Source organism: Caretta caretta, chromosome 3 (assembly GCF_965140235.1).
Source record: "Caretta caretta isolate rCarCar2 chromosome 3, rCarCar1.hap1, whole genome shotgun sequence".
NCBI lineage: Eukaryota > Metazoa > Chordata > Testudines > Cheloniidae > Caretta > Caretta caretta.
The window spans coordinates 102,202,346-102,219,609 of NC_134208.1; the positions used below are offsets into that span (position 1 = coordinate 102,202,346).

Consider the following 17,264-nt stretch of genomic DNA (forward strand, 5'->3'; position numbering starts at 1 on the left):
AACACTGGAGACGGGGTAGGGAAAGGGGGAAACAGGTCGACCACTCCTTCCCACTAGGCTGGAGGCAGGGGAAGAGGGCACCGGAAGTGGGGGTTGGGATGTGGATAAGGGCAGCCTATGAAGGCAAAGGCTGGAGGTGGGGGTTCAGTCACCAACTCAGGATGGGATTCCGTCTCCTCTAGCTGCACTAGAGGAGGAAGGGTTATAATAGCATTGCGGGGGTGCAGTGAGGCAGGGGTTCAAACTGAAACAGGGGAGGGGCACGCACATGGGAGGGGCATGGGCACACAGAGCAAAGGGCCAGTCAGGGCAGGGGGACCATGTTGGGGGTGGGGGTGGGGGGAAATAACCAGGCTGGAGGTAGGACAGGGAAACCAAGGGGCCAGCTTCAGAGGCTGGGATGGGGCAAACAAAAACTGCAGTGAGAAAGGGCAGGGCAAGCAAACAAACTGAAGTGGCCGAGGGCTGGGGCAAAGGGGGGGCAGGAAAAAGCTGCAAGGGTCAGGTGGGGCAGGTAGTAAGGGCAAAAGTGGGGGTCTGCCGCAGGGGTAGGGGGGATGCAGTCCAAGGCGGGGGGCACGTGCACCCACGTGTACTTGTGAAAAGTCAGTGATGAGGTTAGCTGAGTTAATGGCAGGTCTGAGCCACTAGCAAAAGTGGCCAAACTGAGGGCTGCCGTGAATCTCCGAGGTGAGCAAATCCGTCAATAAGCATAGGACCCACCAAGGCAGAGGAGGAACTTTGTCACAGTATATATATTACTGAATTATGAGAGACATGTACTGACATTTTCTACTGAGTGCTTACTTAAACATAATCATTCACTCTGTATTGCCACTGCATATTGTTGGGAGATAATCAGTGAAAACTATTAGATGATAGCATTCTGCAATAATAATTATGACAGATAAATAAGACATCTTTAATTTTACACTATAATATTCAACCAAACTATGCCCCCTTTTTTAACTGAAAATCACCACTAGATTTATTTGTTATAACCAGACACATTATTGATTTTCAGGAAACAGACTAGCTGTACAGAAGTGTGTCTGGAATATTTTACCTAATAAGTATCTCAGTGCTTTTCGAAACCATGGGTAGAAAAAACCATATATTAATGGATTACAGGTAGAGTTAAAATAGCCACACCACGTTAAGGCATCGAACAACATTGCAGGAGTAGAGAAATTTAAAAATGGGTCAATTAAAATTGTGAAGAAACATGGAAACCAGCATATTAGGAACACCCCCATGACTATACTTAGTGTCTTAGCCGCCTTCCTGTCTTTATTCTTGGAAAGTTGATTTGACTTTTCACGATTTGCATTTTCAGGCATGCTGCTCATAACACGTGCATGCTTTTTGGATACTAAAAAAATTTTGACATAAATTCCTATCATAACACAGCCAGGAGTAAAGAAGCCAACTGTGAACAAAACTGTTCCCCATAATTTATTAAACATAACTGGACAAGAACTAGAGCATGTAACTAAAATCTGATAGCCCTCTATTCCAGAAGCATATGCTTCTGAGAAAACCACTCCGAAAGCAAAAGCAGCTGGTACTGACCAACAAACTGCTAGCATTCGCTTTATCACAGAGATGGTTATTTTGCTAGAATAATGCAGTGGGTAACAGATAGCATAAAAGCGATCAACAGCAATGGAACAAAGATGGAAGATAGAAGTTACACAGAGCATCAGATCAAAACTATAGTGGACTTTGCAGAAAGTGATCCCAAAGTACCAGCAGTTCTCCACAGATCTGACCATGCTGTAGGGCATAATGGTGAATCCCAGAAGAAAGTCTGTAATAGCCATGGACAGAATCAAGAAGTTGGTTGGAGAGTGAAGCTGTTTGAAATAGGAGATTGAGATGATTATGGCTAGATTCCCGAAGATGGTGATGAAGATGGCTCCAGTCATGGACAAATACATTGCACCTCGAACGCCTGATGATCTGAACATTTCAGGACAAGATCCATTTCCAAATTCAGAGCAATCAATCAGGTCCTTGGAGATATTAGGAAAAGCCATAATCCTTTATCAGATATTTTCTTATTAAGATAGACAATATTTTTACGTGCAGTTTTAATGTTCAGGCATTTCCAATGGACTACAGCTCCTAACATAGAATACAATATAAAGTTAATTGGAAGTAACCAGTAAACACTGTTTAAAGTTATCAGGTGAAATCCTGGTCCCACTGAAGCCAAAGACAAAACTCTTATTGATTTCAGTGGGGCCAGGTTTTTATCCATCATTTCTCTGATAGATGCTGAAGTAATTTACATGGGTTGACACTGAAAATGATGATAAATATCATTTACAAAAATGTTTTTAAATAAAAATGTTAAAAGTACATACTTTTTTCACCTCATTAATTAGACTATTAGTATCACTTTTCTTTTGTGCAATCTATTACTTAAGTTCCACATTTTAAAAAGCTATTTATTTTCTACAGATGTCAAAATCAGCTCTTTTAATTAATGCCAAACATTCAAAAGGGAAGTGGGGAAGCAAAGAATTAGAGTTATAATGTGTGTGGGGGGTTGTTTTTTGTGTTGGTCTGTAATTTTAACTTCTACTTAGCTCGGCCTCCAATTTTTTCATTCTATGGGCCACTTTGTAAGACGAATTCTCCCACATGGACTATTTCTTCTCCTAGCCTCCTACTGCATGGAACTGACCACTGCTTTCCCACAAATCACAGTTTGAGAGCTGCTATTTTTAACAAATTGACTAGTTCAGAGCAAGCCTGTTCGGTAAGGGGAGTTTTGTGCCCAGCTCACACTTCCCTGGAGACCTTTGAGAAGTCAGGTAATGAGTTACACTCCACAAACACTGATCTTACAAGTGTCACAAATTCAAAACTCCACTCTCTGCCTTTCAGCCATTCCTGCTGATGCTAAGCTCACATGCTATGGAGGATAAAGTACCCATCATGAACATTTGTAACTAAAATTGGTTGTAAAAGCGAGAAAGCATATGACAACAAATAGCCATATCTTTATTTTCTTCTCACATACACCAGTTTTACACTGTTGTAACTCTACTGATTGAAATGGAGTTACTCTTCATTTACACCAGTATAAGTGAGAGGTGAATCAAACCCTGTGTATTAGCCATTTCAGAACATTACTTTGAACAAAATGTATATAACAAGCTAACAATAAAGTTTGTATTCTCTCTTATTTGAACTATTTGTAAGCTTTCACTTTTATCCCTGAAGAAATCTGAAGGCTGTCAACCAAATGAATGCTGAGGAGGATGTAAATACAGTATCTGTCCATCATCTGCAAAGGGTTATTATTTTAATATTATATAAATCCTTTTTTCTAAAAACACGGCATGTTATTTTCTGCACTGCAGATTCTTGCTTATGCAGCAAGAGACAGCTATTTTCTATTTTCTTCTCTCTGTTAGGGTCTGATCCCATTTCCATGGAAGTGAATGAAAAACTCCCATTGATTTCAACAAGAGATGGATCAAGTCCTTAGTTTTTTTTGTGAAAACACAGCCTCACCACTTTCTCCCCTTCTGCATACTCTGCTAGAGATCATCCTATATTATATAAAAAATAGAAGCAGAGAGAGATACCATATCTATGCCAAGTCAGCCTATATGTAAAGAAACATGTGATGTGGGGAACAGCTCAGCCCCATTGCTTCTATCCCCACAGATATTGTCTTAAAAGTAAGAAAAGATAAACATACAAGCAATGCAAGATTTAAAATAAATACTATAGATTCATGCTTCTTTACTCTGCCCCTACCTCCATCAAGCTAGGTAACATCATCAATACATTCTTGAAGGTTTATTCTTCTATTATTGTCCAGCTTATGTGAAATATTAATGTGGAATTTGAAGGGTAGCTCCCGTTGATGTCTTTGCCCAGAATAAGCAGGAAATGCATATTACCGAGCATTTTATGACATTACAGTCAGGTCTCAAGAGAATTTAAGCCAAAAGGATCATTAGGGGGGTTGCTGCTACAAGAGGTACATGAAGCCAGGTCCCCTGAAGGGATTGTTCTGTCCTCCATAACAGGATCAATATCTGTGCCTGCCTCATCTGCACTGACGCACTCACCTGTGAGAGCAGTTTTGGTGATTTGGAATGGATGAAAGTCAGCATGGAAGGGGCTCCCTTCTCTCCTTCTAGAAAGGAGATAGATGAAAAGCTGAGGTGTCAGGTGTAGATGGCACAATCTCTTCCTATTGTAGTGGATAATACTTTGTTTCTTTTGGATATTTGAGTAATTACCAGTCCTACAGGAACATAACAAATCTGACAAAATTACCTTCTTGACAATTTGAATAAGATGTAAATCCTCTCACTTTTCCCACCCTGTATCCCATTATATTTTTACTTGATTCCTCTGCATACATGTCAAACATTTGTCATAGGTCCAGTATTTTTCCTGTAGCCTCATAATGAAATGTCCAGCCAAATCTCGGCAAGTGTTAAGAGTTTCTGGTTTGTTAAGAGTTTGTCCCTCAACCTTAGCATCTATGACTGATACAATGAAGGGCCTTTGCAGGCATAAGGTACTGGCTACTTTTTCAGTAGGTGCTGGCTTAGGAAGACTGTGCATTAGTTTGCTTTTTGCCTGGCACGTATACATTGTTCCATCAAATTTGAACATCAGTCATGGTACCACGGAGAACTCACATTTTCCCAAGGTGACATATAGATCAACTTCATGCTGAGAGCTGGTCAGGACCAGAAGATGAGCAAACAATAATCTTTCTGTGATTAGGTCTGTAACAGTACCTGCAACCTTCATCCTTATTTTCTTTTTTGTATTTGAGCACAGCCTTATTCTATTCTTCTTGATTGGAGCCCATAGACTGATGGATCCTTGGATAATTCTTGGGTTTTGAAGGTTTCATATAAGTCAAGACCGAAAGTATCCATTTGACTTACATCTTTAGCTATCTCATCACTGAAGGCTTCTTTTTTCATGATATTAATCCTATGCAAATGGGTTGCCAGTGTGAGTAAGCTGTAGCTTTAAAATTGCCCCATCTTGGCATTTAACAGCACCTAATTTGTCTAGATAATGCTTGGTTATTTCTGTGGAAGTCATACCAGTCATGCTTAATGTTTCATTCGAAATTTTATGGCATTCTGGGGTTGTCAGGTTCTCTGGCAGCTTCAAATTTTTCCTGATGCTTAATGTGCTTCTTCTCCAGCCTTGCCAAATTCAGGTTATTGGTGCAATTCTTATAGCGTAGAAGATGCCACAGAGCATTGTGTTTAATCAGCTTCTCCACAGTGGTATTCTCCAAAGCTTCAGTTACTCACTAGCTTGGTACACTATAACTCCCCCATTGGTAGCTAAAAATGATCAACACCAGAGTAAAAATAAGGATTTTGTAATAAATTACTTTGGGATTGTATTTATGTTATGAAATGTACATTATGTAACTGTGGATACCGTTTGCTGATGGATTCCAGCAATTTTTGGCTGAATGATGACCTCTTAACCGGTGCTCATTGTAACTATTTTGGCAAAATAAACAAACCTGATAATCAATATCACTGAACTGCTTCTTTTTTGCTGATGATGACAAAACAATTTGAAGCACTCCTTCAGTTTATAGTAATCTGTAACATTAAAAAAATTCATCAGGTATCATGTTCTGTGCATTAACTGATGACGCAGTGCTGTCAGTCGAGGGCCACACTTTAACACTGTGAGGGCTGCATGTTTGACATGCCTGTGTTAAATTATCATTTAAAACATGCTGATTTTGAAATATATATTTTCTCAAATATGTATCTACTTAATTGTTCTAGGTTTATCATGGTGGATATCATTATGCTCCCTGGAGAAAGGACACTGTATCAGCACAATTTCCACAAACCAGAGGACCTGGAGCTGAGAGCCAGGATGCAAAGGATGATACCACTGAAATTATGATTCTGTAGCTTTTTACAACTCAAATGACACCTCCCTGACCTTTTATAGTAAATACTATTACTATCAAACAATAGTAAAACTATTTCCCCGTGTTTATTCCACACACCCCCCCCCACCCCGTTCCTCTCACATTCTTGTCAACTGCTGGAAATGGCCCACCTTGATTATCATTACAAAAGGTGGGTTTTTTTCCTCTCCTGCTGGTAATAGCTCACCTTAAGTGATCACTCTTGTTACAGTGTGTATGATAACACCCATTGTTTCACGTTCTCTGTGTATATAAAATCTCCCCATTGTATTTTCCACTGCATGCATCCAATGAAGTGGGCTGTAGCTCACAAAAGCTTATGCTCAAATAAATTGGTTAGTCTCTAAGGTGCCACAAGTCCTCCTTTTCTTTTTGAGGATACAGACTAACACGGCTGCTACTCTGAAACATGACCTATGAGGGAAGATTGAAAAAATTGGGTTTGTTTAGTCTGGAGAAGAGACAACTGAGAGGGGACATGATAACAGTTTTCCAGTACATAAAAGAAGTTTATTGTTACAAGGAGGAGGCAGAAAAATTGTTCTCCTTAACCTCTGAGGATAGGACAAGAAGCAATGGGCTTAAATTGCAGCAAGGGTAGTTTAGGTTGGCCATTAGGAAAAACTTCTTAACTGTCAGGGTGGTTAAGCCCTGGAATAAATTTCCTAGGGAGGTTGTGGAATCTCCACCATTGGAGATTTTTGAGTGCAGGTTAGACAAACACCTGTCAAGGATGGTCTAGATAATACTGAGTGCAGGGGACTGGATTAGATGACCTCTTGAGGTCCCTTCCAGTCCTATGACTCTATGATTCCATTTCCTCTTGCTATAGAGGCTGGGGATGTGTCTGAAGCTATGTGAGGTAATCCAGGAGCAGGTCCTGGCCTAACAGAGAAGGCGCTTGGTTCCATGGAAAAGCAATCATTTGAGGCTTATGAAATCACCATGTTCTTATAGTAAGATTTCCCCCAGTTTCACTATTAACCAGAGATTGGCCCAAACCCATCCTCCCTAGGTCTACACCTGGGAGCTGTATTTGGATCCAAGTTCATAGTCTAATACACAGCAGTCTCCAGCTAAGTCAATCCACAAGTTCACCAGCTTGGAGAAGGCTGGGCTCGGATCTGGATTTCTAGCGCTTGCGTTCAGTGTGTCGAGGTCCAGGATTTCGATTCGCCCCATGACGGGGAGAAGCATCTCTGTTCAGATCTGCTGTTCTGATTGGGGAGGGCTGGTCCAGAGTCAGGGAGAATTGGTTCAGACCAGACCGGATTCTGCCATTCCGGCAATTCCCACCGATACACCTAACATTGCTGTGCATTCCAGCCATGCCTCTTGGGCAGGAACAGGACTCCTGTTCTTCTTCTAGCCTTCTCTGCTTGATCTTGATGTACTGCTGAACAGCTTAATATGTCAGTCATAATGTTGCACTGGTACTGTTGTGTGCTTGTTTTTTAACGTAACTGTTTTAAATACTCCTGTGTTGGCCTTTAATTCTGTCTCTGGGTTCTGGAAATGAATAAGGCACAACATTGAAATTATAGAATCATAGAATATTAGGGTTGGAAGAGACCTCAGGAGGTCATCTAGTCCATCTAGTCCAATCCCCTGCTCCAAGCAGGACCAACACCAACTAAATCATCCCAGCCAGGGCTTTGTCAAGTCAGGCCTTAAAAACCTCTAAGGATGGAGATTCCACCACCTCCCTAGGTAACCCATTCCACCACCCTCTTAGTGAAATAGTGTTTCCTAATATCCAACCTAGACCTCCCCCACTGCAACTTGAGACCACTGCTTGTTCTGTCATCTGCCACCACTGAGAACAGCCTAGCTCCATCTTCTTTGGAACCCCCCTTCAGGTAGCTGAAGGCTGCTATCAAATCTCCCCTCACTCTTCTCTTCTGTAGACTAAATAACCCCAGTTCCCTCAGCCTCTCCTCGTAAGTCATGTGCCCCAGCCCCCTAATAATTTTTGTTGCCCTCCGCTGGACTCTTTCCAATTTGTCCACATCGCTTCTGTAGTGAGGGGACCAAAACTGGACGCAGTACTCCAGGTGTGGCCTCACCAGTGCCGAATAGAGGGGAATAATCACTTCCCTTGATCTGCTGGCAATGATCCTACTAATACAGCCCAATATGCCGTTGGCCTTCTTGGCAACAAGGGCACACTGCTGACTCATATCCAGCTTCTCGTCCACTGTAATCTCCACATCCTTTTCTGCAGAACTGCTGCTTAGCAATAGACTTTGGGTTAATGGGACCTTTGCCTTTGACATTTTTAGCAGCAAAATGGAGCAGGGGTGCTGGAACAATTTTTATAGTGAGGGTGCTGAGAGCCATTGAACCAAACTGTAAACCCTGTGTATAATGGAATCCACTTCAAGCCAGGGTGTGCAGCAGCACACCCCCCCCCGCACCCTTATTCCAACACCTATGAAATGGAGGCAGTTGTACGTTAACACACAAAACGAACATACACATATTTAACAAGAGAAAATGCTTTCTTAATGTCAAGCCCGGAATAATTGCTAAAAGAAGTTTTCATAAAAGTTAAAACATGATCTCAGCCATTAGAGACACATTTGTTTTGAAAAAAGCAGTCATCTGGGAAGTGTTTAATAGGGTCAGTAACTAGATGTGTGGATAACAAATTTAACAATGCCCTTAGCACTTTATTTACAGGATGACACTTTGAAGGTGCACTTGCTTACATTCTGCTCTGTTGAGCATAATTTATAATCCAATCTGACAAAAGCACAAAGCATTTTTCTCACTTCCAATTTGCCAAATTGTTGGGTTCAAATAGAGACCACAGGGCCTCATTAACACACCTCTTTTGTACACTTTCGTCATCACGAGTAATAACTGGCAGTGATTAGGGCTAATGAAAGTAAATAGTTCAAGACTTCATTAAAGTAGCTGTACCTCCAGGGACCACAGAGTCTGTAAACAGAAGGGAACAAGGCACTTTGGGAAACTATAAAGTTTAGCTAATCAGACACAAGAGAAAGAAGTTATTTCTGAAACTTTTTCTCAATTGCGCCATGCGCAAAAACAGTTTGTGTTATAGCCATAAATTATTAAGAGCAAGAAAATCTGCCTTCTTAGTTTGGTGAGGCCCATATTCCAATTTGCTAGTAGTTTTTTTTGTGAAGGCCTCTACTAGTGACTTCTGCAGAGAAATAACATTCACAAACTGCTGTAGCTGTTACCAGGGCCAGCTGCTACGGTTGCAGCTACTGCTCTGTGGCTGGACTAGTTGGTATGAGGGGTATTGCTCCGTCACAGGCGCGGCTGGACGTTAATGCTGTTACTATCACATTAACACTATCTGAGATGTTAGATTCACAGCTTGTGATGATTTGGTACAACAAACTAATAGGGTGGTTCTTTTGTTTTGGTTGCATGTGCTACCCCATGGAGATGCTCCAGGACTGGCCTCAGTGCTTTGAGGAAGCCAGAATCATGCACCACTTCTCTCTCTCCACTGTTCCACTCCCACCCTGTAAAAACACAATTGGGGATATTCAGCTAAAACTCCAATAATGGGTTATATTTTCACCTCCTTGAATAAATAAATTGCCCAATCCTCAAGCTTCAATGTGAGCGTCCTGTGTGTCAGCAGCTAATCCCTAGAGCACATGCTTAGTGCTGGCCCCAGACAATTGGCCTTAAAAGCATATCCTTTGGCCTCCCACCATTGCTCCAACCTTCCCACAGTTTATGTGAAACTTACAGACACCCTCACTCCCTAACTTAATGCTAGTGCTGCCTACTGCAAGTACTTCCTGGAGAAGGACGTGTAAAAATTCTCTGCTGGAAAGAGGCCCAAAACAGCAGTGACATGGGCAAGTGGAAGTCTGGTTGAGAAGCGCTATTAGGACTGTAGTAATGGGTCCCACTGAAGTCAGTGGCAAAACTTGTTGACTTCAGAGGGTGCAAAAATCAGGCTCTTCAGAAAAGAAACATTTGATAGTGAATGAAATTAATGAACCCTTTTAACCTCATTTGCTTTTATTGCAATCCAGTATTGTATGGGCTTCAATTAACATTTGTGTTGGCTTCTGGTCAGGTGGTTTGAAAGCCTTTGAGTTGAGGCTTATTAGAACCCTTAAAATCAAATGAAGCCAGAGAGCTACATTCAGCTTTATTCATTGCAATGGGAGGTTTTGTAAAGTTTAATAAGGCTTCTTGAGAGTTCAGAACCCAGCAGGTGAGCAGATGTCCCAAAACCCAACCAAACCTACACAACCCAATCTGAAAAGTATGTACAGCGGTCAGGTGTGCAGGGAAGAAAGGAGTAGGTACACAGCACTGGCACCAGCTGAGAACATTACTCAGCTATCCGCCAGCCTGTCTGGAAACAATCAGGATAGTGGCTCCCAGCAATTTAGCCTGGCAAGTGGGCCACCTGGGAATTAATCCTATGAACTTGTGCAGTTCTGGTTTTGTATATGCCATTACTAAACCATCTTACCTCCTGATATAGTATGTTATGCCACCCAGTAATCATAACCCCAACAACATTCAACATTTCAGGGAGAGGCATAGTTACCTTTTCCCCAGTGTAACCTAAATAATAATATTATATATTCCTTAGATAGTTCAATTAGATGTGCATGATGCCTCCTAAAATCAGACTAATACAGAGTCCCTGCCATGAAGAACTTACAATACACATCAAATGGTTATAAAAGTATGGACGCATACAGCTGTCAATCCTTATGGTTACTTTTATCTGTACTACAGTAGCACCCAATGCACGACATTAGTCAGGCTCAGGGACTCATTATGCTGGGTGCTGGACAAAACATTGAATAAAAGACATGATGAAACAGTGGATGTAATACTAAAAAGGGATGAGGGTAGGAGAATCAGGGAAACAATAAGAGCATGGATTTACATATGCCAGCTATGAGCTCAGCAAGATGATTTGTAGTCAGCTATTAATATTTAAACCAAATTCTTTCTTCATCATAAAACATCAGGGTTGGAAGGGACCTCAGGAGGTTGTCTAGTCCAACCCCCTGCTCAAAGCAGGGCCAATCCCCAATTTTTGCCCCAGATCCCTCAATGGCCCTGTCAAGGATTGAACTCACAAACCTAGGTTTAGCAGGCCAATGCTCAAACCACTGAGCTATCCCTCCCCCCTCAACTGGGATCCACTCTATACCCTGGTCTATACTAGGACTTTAGGTCAAATTTAGCAGCGTTAAATTGATGTAAACCTGCACCTGTCTACACGATGAAGCCCTTTATTTCGACTTAAAGGGCTCTTAAAATCGATTTCTTTACTCCACCCCTGACAAGTGGATTAGCGCTTAAATCGGCCTTGCCGGGTTGAATTTGGAGTACTGTGGACACAATTCGACGGTATTGGCCTCCGGGAGCTATCCCAGAGTGCTCCATTGTGACTGCTCTGGACAGCACTCTCAACTCAGATGCACGATTGTTTGCCGTTGCTCTGATGCAGGGAGGGGCAACTGACGACATGGCTTACAGGGTTGGCTTACAGGGAGCTAAAATCAACAAAGGGGGTGGCTTTACATCAAGGAGTATTTCAGGCTGGACTTCACGGAGGGTTCCAATAAGAAATGGTGCACCTAAGTTATTGTTCTTATTGGAACAAGGAGGTTAGTCTGGCCTCTGATTGATACATGGCTAGATTTACCTCGCTGCACCTTCTCTGTGAGTGACTGCAGTGTGACCTAGAGGAATAAGTCCCCTAGACGGGGGAGGAGGGGGGGAAGCAAATGAATACAGAACAAATCTGGTCTATTTCTTGTTTTGATCCACTCCATCTATCTTTTACATCTTTGGCTGTCAGCAGACGGTGCAGAAGGACTGCATGCCATCCACATCTCATGGCTGCTCGGCAGAAGATGGTACAATAGAACTGCTAGCCATCCTCATCTCTTGCCTGCCCGGCAGAAGATGATGCAATAGGACTGCTAGCAATCCGTATCACCTGCCTGCTCACCATAAGATGGTTCAATAGGACTGACTGCAGGACTAAAGAGAATGACTTGATCAAGTCACTCCAAATTTAGTCCCTGCGCCCATGTCTGCCCAGGCGCTCCTGATCGACCTCACACAGGCGACCAGGAGCATCTTGGATATGACGATGATGGCAACCAGTCCTATTGCACCCTCTGCTGCCACAAGGCAATGGGTTGCTGCTGCTGTGTAGCAATGCAGTACCGCGTCTGCCAGCACCCAGGAGACATACGGTGACAGTGAGCTGAGCGGGCTCCATGCTTGCCGTGGTATGGTGTCTGCACAGGTAACTCAGGAAAAAAGGTGCGAAACGATTTTCTGCCCTTGCTTTCACGGAGGGAGGGAGGGAATGGGGGCCTGACGATATGTACCCAGACCCACCCGTGACAATGTTTTAGCCCCATCAGGCATTGGGCTCTCAACCCAGAATTCCAATGGGCAGCGGAGACTGCGGGAACTGTGGGATAGCTACCCACAGTGCAACACTCCAGAAGTCGACTCTAGCCTTGGTACTGTGGAAGCGCTCTGCCGAGTTAATGCACTTAATGCACTTAGAGCATTTTCTGTGGGGACACACACACTCCAATATATAAAACCGATTTCTAAAAAAAAGACTTCTATAAATTAGACCTAATTTCATAGTGTAGACATACCCTATGAATCCTCTCCCTTGAAATTGGTTCCATCCCATATCCTCCATCACAACACATGCTAACAACCTGTCTTCCTTTATGACATCCCACCAGTCCTTCTTGGGCCAGCCTCTCTGTCTTTTCCATTCAGTTCCTGATCTCCTGGACTTTCTTACCCAGATAGATGCCAGGACTATGCTTTAGGTGACTGTGACAGGTTGGACCCCCCTTCTGGGATGCCACCCGATGCACTGGGATTTCACTGAGCCCACCTGCTCCACTAGCCTGGGCTCCCTCTCCCTGTTTTACTGAATCAGACTCTCCAGCCTCTGGCAGCACACACACAGGTAGGGAGCACCAGCTATAGAATCAAACAGAGTCTGCAAACAATTCTCTATGGGAAGGTTCAGCTAGGAAATTGCCCAGTACTTAAGTGCAGCTTCCCTCTGGAAAATACACCCAAGATAATATTGTCTTGCGCTGTATAGAAAGATCTGCACAGCGCAAGCTCATAAAAATTCACCCTCTCCCTCAATGTGAAGAGAGATATGCTCAACTTCTCCCCTCCCCCCCACCGGTTATAAATGGCACAAACTGGGTTATATTATAAACAAGAAATAAGTTTATTAACTATAAAAGGTAAATCTTAAGTGATTATAAGGGATAGCAAACAGAACAAAGCAGATTACTAAGCAAATAAAACAAAACATGCATACTAAGCTTAAGTTCTTAAAGAGACTGGTTTCAAGTTGCAGAGTTTCTGTAGCTTAAAGTTCCAGTCATCTCTTCTTACACACTGGACCCCTATCTCAATCTGGACTCACCCCTGCCTTTCCCCTCAGGTTAGTTCCTTTGTCTCTTCATGTATTTTCAGGATGATTGCTTATTACCTGGTGAGCTTTCTCCCAAGTACACACACAGTTGTAAGTGTTACATAGTCAATATTCCTATCTTCAGATACAGAAATGATACATGCATGCAGATTGGATAATCACGTTTAGTAAATTATAACCTTTCCAATGATATCTTACAAGACCCATCTTGTATAAAAATGTATCTTAGTTAGGCCATATTCAAATCATAACAATATTTCTATGAAGAATATGGAGTGTCACGCCACAGTGACCAAACCATCTGAGCCTGCAATCCTTCATTTGTTCATTTATGGGTGTTACTTAGAGCATGGCTCTAACATACACACACATTCCTTGTATGGTCTTTCTTGCTTACACCACTCATCAATCTCAATATTCGCATTTCTGTGTAATAGATAATTTCCTAAAGCAATTATAAGCTACTTATCAACATATAAACCAAATAAATATCAGAAGTCTCTCCTGGCTACATCCCTAGCCTTTGTCGGTTGAGTTTCCTGTGGGCTTCATGGTAGAAGTTGGTCTTGAGGGAGGATTTGAAGGATGCTAAGATAGTGGTGGCCTTATGGTCTAGTTCCGAGCAGATGAGTTCATTGCTTGGTGATTGGCTGTAGATGTTTTTCAGGGAACTGTTACCAGAAGACCATCCTCAACCCTCTATATTTTGTAAAAGATTCCATTGAAGAACAATGCTTCATAGTGTTTCCAGTTTTTTTTCCCAAGGGCCACATCATGACCCTTGCTGTGCACTTATGCAGGGAAGTATCATGACATAATGAGGCCCCTTTCTTCCCTGCACTGGCTATCTATATCTCAGATAGCAACTCAGGGGTGGGGAGGACATTCGCTGTGGGCTCCCTACAATCCCTACTGTGCAGGTGAGTAAGAATGGGTGGACAGGAGTAAGGAGGACCCACCCTGCCTCTCTCTCTCTCTCCAGTGTGACAGCCATCTTATCTGAGCCATCAGGGAGAAGGAAGTAAGCTGCACCAAAAAAAAAAAAGGGGGGGGGGTTGTTTCCTCTATAGAGTAAGGAAGAAAAGGGGGTTGATTTTTTACTCTTCAATTATCAGTTAATTTATCTGTTATTAGTTACTTTCTTAATTTATAAATGCATGTAAAGCAATGAAATATTCATACTATCATTGGAGATAAAAACCTTCACTAACACATTTGGCCAGCTGCAGTATAATCCAGTAATTGTTTATTTTAGTTAGTTTTGGGGGATACAGATTTACAAAATGTCAGCGTAACAATAATAGAATAAAAGAGACAACAGGGAGTATTGATAGTTTGGTCTGGTGAAAGGTAGCGTCATTTTAATTTTCCAATGAAACAATAATAGGCAACTTGCATTCTCCTTATCCTAGGTGTTGTACAAAACACGGAGTACGAGACAAGATGCAACAAATGGCACACACTTTTCCTATCCATATGAGTACAGGACTTGATACTGTAATCATTTACTACTGCGTATAGCTCTTACTGTAGAGTCTAGGTGCACTGACTGCTCAGTAATGACTGTGTCCAGTAGTAAGTATTACTCCTTGCAGTGTTTGCAAGATCAGGCCTGAGCTATTATTTCTGTTTCAGTTTGGTAGCATGATATTCATTTTAGCATAGCAGTGTCATATTTTAAAAGCGGACAAAAATGTCTTAATCAACAATTTTTTGTTGCCATTTGTTAAAATAACAATACCTCTTAGCTAAAACATGTAGTCTCTACACCTTTTACATTGTTCATTTTATGTAACATAATAGTATCATCTGCTTGCAACCAGTAGAGGACACTGGGTAATACAACTTGCAATGATTTTCAGATTCTAACCCCTAGATGTTCAATGTTGCTTCTGAGTTCTGTTTGCTAAAGTTCACTTACCTTTGGTACTGTTTTGATACCATTTAACATTAGGATCTTAAAATTATCACTTAAGAAATATTAATATATATATACTGAAAGGAGAATAGCTTTATGATAAAAGCTATGGTCTTTCATCTTTGGGTCATCAGTGGAAATCCAAAAGGAAAGCCCTTTGTTGCTGTCCTTACAGGGCAGCATGTTTCACAAACCTCAGTTCAGCAACGAAATCTGTTGAGCGTTTGCTTTATAAAAATGTGAGACAGGCCTTCCAAAAAAACCCAGTGCTTAGTGTATCAGAATTACATGATTTCTCTGCACAAAGTGATTGAACGTTCTTTTAAACTGCAAGCTTCCTCTTTACTTGTGTGTATTGTAAAGAGCTCAGAACATCCTAAGTGCTAAATAAATCATTAATCATAATAACCAAAGCGCTAAGCCTAATTTGGGGCAAGTTCCAGTCTGTACTGAGACAAAGTTTAACGTACCACAGTTTGCTACCTGAACCAGTCTTCACAAGTGGGTAAACAAACAGCTCTTGATTTTCTTCTCTTTTAGCTGCTATTTTTGTAAGCACAATCTCCAGCCAATTGCTAAATGTAGCGAGTGCAAAAATTCTAAGTATGTTATTCTAAAAATAATTGAGTCCTGGAAGAGTCCTCTTGGAAAACTTTGCCAAATAGAATCAGCTTTAGTGCTCTGCGAAACCACATGTAAAGAAATGCATACACTAAGGGGTTAAATGTAGAATTCAGGTAACCAAACCACATCAATGCATCAATAAGAATAGGTGGTGTTGAGTAATTCATAAAGGGGTCGGTGGCAGTACAGAAGAAAAACGGAGACCAGCATATGAGAAAAACACCCATCACTATGCCTAATGTCTTTGCAGCTTTCCTTTCTCTACTTGGTGAAATGTGGTGCTTCATCTCAAATCTGATTTGTGTTTGGCTAGCTGCATCTTTAATGGATCTTGCCTGCCTCTTGGCTATAGCATATATTTTCCCATAGATGCACAACATAACAAATGCAGGGATGTAGAAGGAAATCATGGAGGACACCACACCTGAAGTTTCGCTAAAGAAGACAAAGCAGCCGCCAACACAGTGGATATGATTATAGAAAATCTCTTCTGCTCCTTTTAAGTTTAGCTCCAGAAAGATCATCCCAAAGGCAAAAATGGCAGGGACGGTCCAACTTATGACGATCATGACCACTATGATGCAAGTATTTATCTTAGATTTGTATCTCAGTGGGTCACACACAGCACAGTAGCGATCAATAGAAATGAAGGAAAGATGGAAAATGGAGGCTGTGCTGAGCATAATGTCTATGCTAGTATGGATTTTGCAGAAGAGTTCTCCAAAGTACCAGCAGTTCTCCACAGACCTCACCATGCTGTAAGGCATGATGAAGCACCCCAACAAAAAGTCAACAGTGGACATGGAAAGGATCAAGAAATTTGTAGGCGTATGGAGCTGCTTGAAGTGCGCTATTGAGACGATAACCGTCAGATTTCCAGCCAACGTGGCCAGGATGATGCACACCATTAAGATATACATGGACATACGGATATTGCTTGACCAGTTGCTTTTTATGCAGGAGCCATTTACAGATTCACAGCAAAACTGCATCTTTCCTGAGATCTCAAACCCACTTAAGTACGTTGTAGTCTCAGCCGACTGGATGTTGCACAGGCAACTTTTGCCCTAATGCTGAAATGCATTTAGAGTTATTTATTGCTTTCCTGGGTATTCATCCAGCTGAGGTAACTGCAGAGAGAAAAAAAGAAAATAATAAACATATTAATCTACCAGAACTTTTAGAAAATTAATTTTATTTAATTCATTAAGGTCTTGGAGGGGATAAAAGTGTAATTCTGTTTCAAAACCAGTTTAATCATTAGATTTTTTCTGAACTGAGACTCTCCTTGGGATGAATCA

At 41.7% G+C, this 17,264-nt stretch overlaps 2 protein-coding genes across 2 annotated transcripts; both read right to left on the reverse strand.

Annotated features, from left to right (window-relative positions):
- Positions 1-1,010: 1,010 nt before the first annotated feature.
- Positions 1,011-1,940, reverse strand: LOC125634877 (trace amine-associated receptor 2-like). Its single transcript, XM_048846217.2, has one exon. The coding sequence runs from the start codon at positions 1,938-1,940 to the stop codon at positions 1,011-1,013; it is 930 nt and encodes a 309-aa protein (XP_048702174.2).
- Positions 1,941-15,496: 13,556 nt separating this feature from the next.
- LOC125634976 (trace amine-associated receptor 1-like) lies at positions 15,497-16,955 on the reverse strand. Its single transcript, XM_048846295.2, has one exon. The coding sequence runs from the start codon at positions 16,953-16,955 to the stop codon at positions 15,948-15,950; it is 1,008 nt and encodes a 335-aa protein (XP_048702252.1). The 3' UTR covers positions 15,497-15,947.
- Between the last annotated feature and the right edge of the window lie 309 nt (positions 16,956-17,264).

Bases quoted from the DNA above. Each gene is read 5' to 3' on its own strand.
- LOC125634877 (XM_048846217.2), bottom strand. From the start codon at position 1,940: ATGTATTTGTCCATGACTGGAGCCATCTTCATCACCATCTTCGGGAAT.
- LOC125634976 (XM_048846295.2), bottom strand. From the start codon at position 16,955: ATGCAGTTTTGCTGTGAATCTGTAAATGGCTCCTGCATAAAAAGCAAC.